The sequence below is a fragment of the Taudactylus pleione genome, unplaced genomic scaffold (assembly GCF_031769625.1).
Source record: "Taudactylus pleione unplaced genomic scaffold, aTauple2 ptg002735l, whole genome shotgun sequence".
Taxonomy (NCBI): Eukaryota; Metazoa; Chordata; class Amphibia; order Anura; family Myobatrachidae; genus Taudactylus; species Taudactylus pleione.
In genome coordinates this window covers 3129-11003 of record NW_028287111.1, presented here as the reverse complement: position 1 = coordinate 11003, position 7875 = coordinate 3129, and the positions used below count along the sequence as shown (strand labels likewise).

The 7875-nt window shown below is 47.6% G+C and overlaps 1 protein-coding gene across 1 annotated transcript; it reads right to left on the bottom strand.

Annotated features, from left to right (window-relative positions):
- Positions 1-718: 718 nt before the first annotated feature.
- On the bottom strand, positions 719-7574 carry LOC148431173 (uncharacterized; the record flags this gene model as incomplete). Its single annotated transcript, XM_088466243.1, has 3 exons — positions 719-2166; positions 5223-5340; positions 7497-7574. Coding segments are annotated over 3 exons (1554 nt in total), but the record flags the coding sequence as incomplete, so codon positions are not given.
- Between the last annotated feature and the right edge of the window lie 301 nt (positions 7575-7875).

Here is a 7875-nt window from a genome sequence, read left to right as displayed (position 1 = left end):
ACAGGCAGTGTGCTACTATAATCTATGCCTCACTGATCCCCATCACACACAGGTAATGACAATTACAGCAACTCATTACATCACATACGTATAACATCAGATGGAAGATGTGATGTTCTCCACGATGGACTGACACTGGGAATTTGTCTCCACATGGTTCTCTTGGTTAAGGTTCAAGGAGACGGAGGACTACTTGCTTTTGATTAGCAACACAAAATACATCTTTCCCTCCCTGTTCCCTACAGTAGTCCATGACTGTGTAATATATATATATATATATATATATATATATATACTTTCCTTTTATTAAGGTTGATTGCTGTGTGAAAAAAAGTACGTTTGTCCACTGATGGCACTGTGTATTGTCCATTCTGATATTGCTGGTACTCAAAACGGAATCAGTATGTAATCGGTTCTAATCCCAGCAGTGGCAGCCCAGCAGGGATGCAGATCCTGATCATTTATTAAGGTAAGTATGGCTAACCTAACCCTCCCTTAGGGGTGCCTGACCCTAACCTCCCCCCAAATGCCTAACCTCCCTCTAAGTGCCTAAACCTAACCCCCCCTTCCCCGCAGCCTAACCCTAAATCTCCGGGGGGGGGATGCCTAACCCTAATCTCCCCCCGGGGGTGCCTAACCCCTCCTCCTCCCCTAGCCTAACCCTCCCGGAACCTAAGTCCCCCCCGGGAGCCCCTAACCTACCCCCCCCTGTGGCTGTCTATGCCCAGCTTTCCTCTTTGTCTGGTATGCCGGGCGCCGGCATCGGGATTTCGACACCTGTCATTAGACCCTTGCCGGGATTATGCAATCAGGATACCGATGGTCGGCATTTAGACCATCGGCATTCCGACTGCATACCCTCAAAACACAATAGATTAGCCAAAAGATTTGAAGCATTTGAATTGCTTAGAGTATTGTGTTTTTTGTCTATCAGCTCATTTTTTTTATGTATTATTTGATGTTTAATAAGAACTGATTTTCTGGTAAAACATTTCCTACACTCAGAGCATGTAAATGGTTTCTCACCTGTGTGACTTCTCTGATGTATAACAAGTTCTGATTTCTGTGTAAAACATTTCCCACACTCAGAGCATGGAAATGGTTTCTCACCTGTGTGAGTTCTCTGATGTATAAAAAGTTCTGATTCCTGTGTAAACCATTTCCCACACTCAGAGCATGGAAATGGTTTCTCGCCTGTGTGATTTCTCTGATGTCTTACACATAAATCAAATCTTGTAAAACATTTCCCACAGTCAGAGCAAGGAAATGGTTTCTCACTTGTGTGATGTCTCTGATGTCTAAGTAAACTTGATTTTCTTGTAAAACATTTTCCACACTCAGAGCATGAAATTGGTTTCTCACCTGTGTGACTTCTCTGATGTATAATAAGAAGTGATTTTCTGGTAAAACACTTCCCACACTCAGAGCATGTAAATGGTTTCTCACCTGTGTGAATTCTTTGGTGTATAACAAGATCTGATTTCTGTGTAAAACATTTCCCACACTCAGAGCATGGAAATGGTTTCTCACCTGTGTGACGTCTCTGATGTGTAACAAGATCTGATTTATAGACGAAACATTTCCCACACTCAGAGCATGGAAATGGTTTCTCACCCGTGTGACATCTTTGATGTCTAACAAGATATGTTTTGTCTTTGAAACATTTCCCACAATCAGAGCATGGAAACGGTTTCTCACTTGTATGACGTCTTTGATGTGTAACAAGATATGATTTATGTGTAAAACATTTCCCACACTCGGAGCATGGAAATGGTTTCTCACCTGTGTGACGTCTCTGATGTGCAACAAGATCTGATTTATAGGTGAAACATTTCCCACACTCAGGGCATGTATGGGGCTTTGCACTGGTCTTAGTTGGTTGGTCATTAATGACTTTTGTGTTCTGTTGGGCATCTATAGAACAGGAAAATATTTTATCTACTGTAAGAGCTGTAATAGGTGTACCACTATCTGAGATATCAGGAGGACATTCCCCATAATCAGAGGGATCAGATGACACATGTGCACTGTGAGGTGCTGGATGTATAATTGTGGTGTTAGGGGTTTGTCCTAGAGAATCTCGGGTGATGTTGTGATCTTCTATGTCACCATCTGTAGATAAGATGAGATATCCCTCTGAGATCTTCCTTCTGTTACATCCATCTGCTGGGAATAAAATAAATATATGATAAAAGTAATGTTTCCCTGTAACAGGGATAGTTTTCCCAATAGAGACTACAGGTCCCCAAATTAGTAACAAATGGGGAAGTTCCGTTGTGTCATGGTACAATGTATAACGGTCACATATTATGCTATAGTTATCACAGGGGTTACATGTTTATTCTAATACAAAACATAAAGACAATTGTTGTCGGCATTGGGGCCACCACTACAAACCTGGGTACATCTAGCAATCCAAGCACAAGGACTTCAGCAAAACATTTAAGCTTACAGCCCAGTATCAAACCGATCCTACAAGTATTTATATTGTATATGTATCAAACACCATTACACTGCTGGTAACATGTGCTCACCTCCCAGATCCAGAGGCTAACGCCTAAACAAGCACAGGCTAGTGAGCCGTACCCAAAACGGCCTCATATCGGCTTGACTGACAGCATTCAGGTCTTTAGGCACAATTTTGAAACAAAATAAAATAGGCCAGCGCTAGATGTTACCCATATGTTAAATGGTACCAGCCGCGTGGCGATAGGTTTTAATTTCACAATGAGCTTCTGTAGCTGGGAGGCGAGGAAGATGTAATTACAAGTTAGTGGTGTATGAAAGATCATTCATAGAGTAGGAACTTGCAAAAAGTAGGAACTCCTGACGCAGGGTAGCATGCGTAAATGTGTTGAGCAAAATAGAGTTATGGCAAAACTTACTCTTGTTAACTCACTTTCTTCAAAGTACATAATGGGCCTGATTCAGAGCCGCTCGTTAGCGGCTGCTCGTTCGCTCCGAGCGATGTTTGCACAACTGCGCATGCGTACGGATTGTAATACGCATGCGCGAACCAGTCTGTGCGGCGGAAAATTGTTTGTTCGCTAGATAGCGAGTGCCTGCTAATTTGAGTGACAGGAGGAGGCGTATGTGGGTGGTAACAGGGGAAGGTGCTTGAAAACGGGGAGTGGAGATCCGAACGCAGGCGTGCTTAAAGGTCAAAGCGGGAGTTTTATGTGTGCATAATTAAAACACAAGAATAGCGAGCAGTACATACGCTGTTCGATGTACTCGATTAATCTAATAAATAGCGGACATGACATATGATGCGAGCGGGCAGGGGGCGTATTTTTCAAATAAACGAGCGCATGTTTTGTTCGCTCGTTCAGACATGGAGGCAACAGACCACAAGGAGCGAACGGTTCATTTGAATAGCCACCCCCTTTTTCTGAACGAGCGAGCGCTAATTGCGAGCGGCTCTGAATGAGGGCCAATGTCCACAGGGAGACAATAGGGTGCAGGCAGTGCTTGGAGGACTGGACACCAACAGAAAAGCTTTTTCCTGTCCCAGGATGCGCCGGTCCTTCCCCCTAAACCCCAACCACAGCCTGAGGGCAACTCAGTTTAGTTAACAAGCCCAAGGCAGGAGAGGAGAGAAGGAAGACTGGTACACTGAAGAATCTCACACTCACACAGAGAAGGAAACAAGTGACCAAGAAAAGAAACCCATAGAAGCCAGATGCATCAGGGCAGGTAGCCTGTGGACCTTATGGACTTCGAAGGAAGAGTTAACAAGCGTAAGTTTTACCATAACTCTCCTTTTCAGGTAGGCAATGGGGATGTCCCAAAGCAGTTGTTCAAGGAGGTACTCCTGAGCTCCGGCGTCTGGCTCCCCCCACGTGCACTATGAAAGAGACATCATGACGTCTCTCCGATAGTTACGAGCGGTGGACGGCAGTGGACGCAGGTTCGAGCCTTATGGAAGTATTTTTTTATTTGTGTGTGTTCAGGTGGCACTTTTACAGGGGGCTTACTAATAGGGCACTTTTACAAGGGGCAATTTTACAGGGGACTTACTACTGGAGGAATTTTTACAGGGGGCTTACTACTGGGGCAATTTTACAAGGGGCTTACTACTGGGGGCACTATTACAGGTGGCTTACTACTGGGGGCACTTTTACAGGGGGATATTTTACAGGGGGCTTACTACTGGGGGCACTTTTACAGTGGGCTTACTACTGGGGGCACTATTACAGGGGGCTTACTACTGGGGGCACTTTTACAGGGGGCTTACTACTGGGGGCACTATTACAAGGGGCTTACTACTGGGGGCACTTTTACAGGGGGCTTACTACTGGGGGCACTATTACAGGGGGCTTACTACTGGGGGCACTTTTACAGGGGGCTTACTACTGGGGGCACTATTACAGGGGGCTTACTACTGGGGGCACTTTTACAGGGGGTTTACTACTGGGGGCACTATTACAGGGGGCTTACTACTGGGGGCACTTTTACAGGGGGCTTACTACTGGGGGCACTATTACAGGGGGCTTACTACTGGGGGCTTACTACTGGGGGCACTATTACAGGGGGCTTACTACTGGGGGCACTATTACAGGGGGCTTACTACTGGGGGCACTTTTACAGGGGGCTTACTACTGGGGGCACTATTACAGGGGGCTTACTACTGGGGGCACTATTACAGGGGGCTTACTACTGGGGGCACTATTACAGGGGGCTTACTACTGGGGGCACTTTTACAGGGGGCTTACTACTGGGGGCACTATTACAGGGGGCTTACTACTGGGGAACTTTTAGAGGGGCTTTACTACTGGGGCACTTACAGGGGGCTCTACTACTGGGGGAATTACTATTGGGGGCACTAATACAGGAAGCATTAGTTTTGGGCACACTATTAGAGGGGCTGGTATGGGCATGTTGCAGAATTTGATGACCATTAAAGAGGCATGTGTGGTGATTTGATGGCATGTGGGGAGGTTGCTGGGCACTGAAAGGGCATATGTGGTGGTCTATACAAGCTTTCATATATTTTGGTAATGGACGATAGTCTGGCTCCCAAACTTTTAATATGACTCCTAGAGGTTACAAAAATGTGTCATGCCCTGTTGTAGCTGGCACAGGTAGGCCAGTCTGCGTGTAAGCCTGCGAGATAGTCATGCGAAGCCATCTGGCCAGAGTCTATTTGTTAGCTGGCCATCCCTTCTTATGAAATTCATATAGGATAAAGAGGGACTCCGATTTCCTGATGGAACTAGTACATTCCACGTAACTCTTCAGAGCACGGACCACATCCAAAGAGGCCTCACCTGTCAAGAGATCTGGTAATTGAAAGGCCGGAACCACATTTTCCACATTAGGGTAGAAATGAGAGACCACCTTCAGAAGAAACCAGGGCACGTTATAAGAACAGCATTGTCTGTATGAAAGACTAGAAAGGGGGAGCGACATGAAAGCGCCCCTAAATCCGATACCCTATGGGCAGATGCTATAGCCAGAAGAAACAGAGTCTTCGCAGTGAGCCATTTGACATCTACTGATTCCAGGGGTTCGAATTGAGGTTCCTGAAGTGTGTGGAGAACCACTGACAAATCCCATGGAGCCAGAGGAGGGACAAAGGGAGGTCGGAACCAGATGGACATAGCAGAGACGTGCACTTTCAGAGATGCTAGGCGGAGTCTGAGAACCAATCCAGCTTAAGATAGGTTTTTAGGGTTTCTAGAATCCTTGCCTGAGGGCCATAGTTTCTAGTAGCACACCACTGGAAATATGCATGCCATACCCGGTGATAAATCCTGGCAGAGGCCGGTTTATGTGCTCTGAGCAAGGTCTGGACCACAGAGCTAGAAAACCCTTTAGACCTTAGGAGGGATGTCTCAAGACCAGGCCATTAAAGACACACTGGTCAGGTCCGGATGTAGGCAGGGACCCGAGACAACAGGTCTGGTCATAGAGGAGGTTACAGAGGAACGACTATGGAGAGACTTTGAAGATCGGAGTACCAATGGCATTTGGGCCAATCTGGAGCTAACAACAGGACTATGCCCCCTTCCTGTTTGAACATCCGAAGAATCCGAAGAAGAAGGGAGACTGGAGGGAAGAGGTACGCCAAATGGAAAGTCCACCTCACAGATAATGTGTCCATGAAGGCCGCATTGGGGTCCCTTGTCCTGGCCCCATACACTGGAAGTTTGTGGTTGTGTCATGAAGCAATGAGGTCCACATCTGGTAGACCCCATTTGTCCACCAGGAGCTGAAAGACTTCTGGATGTAGAGACCACTCCCCTGAATGCATATCGTGATGGCTGAGGAAATCTGCTTCCCAATTTAAAATCCCTGGGATGATCACTGCAGAGTTGGCTGGTGTTCAGCCCATGTTAGAATGTGGGACACCTCTGCCATTTCTGCCTGACTTCGAGTGCCTCCTTGGTGATTAAGGTAGGCCACTGCCGTCGCATTGTCGGATTGTACTTGTACTGACCTGCAGAATATCCTGAGCCAGAGTGAGGGCCCTGTAGATGGCTCAGAATTCCAGGACATTGATTGGTTGCTGGAGTACAGCATCCTTGGAAGGAGTGCTGGCTGGTCTCTGCACCCTACCCTCAGAGGCTAGCATTCATGGTGAGGAGTGCCCAGTCCGGGATCCAAAAGGGTCGCCCCTTGTTTCAGTGGGACGTCTGTAGCCACCAGGCTAGGAACAGGCAAACTTCCAGGGAGATGCCCATCATCTAGGATCTGAGCAGATGGAGCAGCCCATTTCACCTAGAGAGGATACGGTGTTGTAGGGGCTTGGAGTGAAACTGAACTGTCCACCATGTCAAAGGTGGACACCATGGATCCCAAGGTCTGCATTGCAGTATGAATTGACACTTCTCGACTGTGGAGTAGTCTGCACACTCAGGGCCTGATTCAGAGCCGGACGCTCTGAACGAGCGCCAGCTCTGAATCAGGGCCGGTCTTTTTTTTTTTTTAGAACGGCCTCCTGGCCGCTCGCATAGCTGTGGGTGACCACCCACAGCTATAGTGAGTGGCCAGGAAGATGGTCACGATGGTCAAAACCATCGCGACCATCGGGCTTGTGACGAGACCCTTGTGGTAGGGTCTCGTTGTCGCAAGCCCCAAAGAGATTTCGGCTCTAACAGAGCCAAAATCTCTCCCACTGACATCACTCGTGATGTCAGTGGGGCCGCCCCCAAACGGAGGCGGCCCCCACATGGGAACACCTCAGTTTGGGCAGCCGCTCCCCCGGCCCGCCCACCAAAGGGGACGTACTGTCACTCAACATCGACAGCATGCCCCCTTTGGTACGAGACCCGGAGCGACGGTTTGCCCGTCGCTATCCGGGTCTCGTGCATGCGCACGACGGAGCCGGCTCCGTCGTGCGCATGTGCACTGGGCCACCATCGACGCGCTTGCGAACGCATAGCGCTCGCGAGAGGGTCTGAATCAGGCCCTCAGTGCTGTAATACAGAGATTTTGTTAGCTGTTAGGAAGATTCTCTGAATTTGAGAGTCCAGAAGGGCACCCAGATTTACCATTATTTGAGAAGATGCCAGGGAAGATGATTTCCAGTTGATCAGCCAATCTTGCATTTGCAGAAAATCAATGGTTACCTGTAAATAGGGGTGAAAAATTTCTGGGGAGCTTGCCAACAGCAAGAGATCGTCCAAGTATGGGAGCAGTCTGATCCCTTGACAATGTCATAATCTTGGTAAGAGACCTGAGGGGCTGTAGAAAGGCCAAATGCCAGAGCCTGAAATTGGTAATGTTGCTGCAGTATAGCAGACCGGAGATGCTGCTGATGAGAAGGCGCTATAGTTACATGTAGGTAAGAGTCTTGAATGTCCAGAGACACTATAAAATCTCTAGGCTCCAACGCCAGGACAAGAGAGTGAAGGTTTTCAATATGAAACC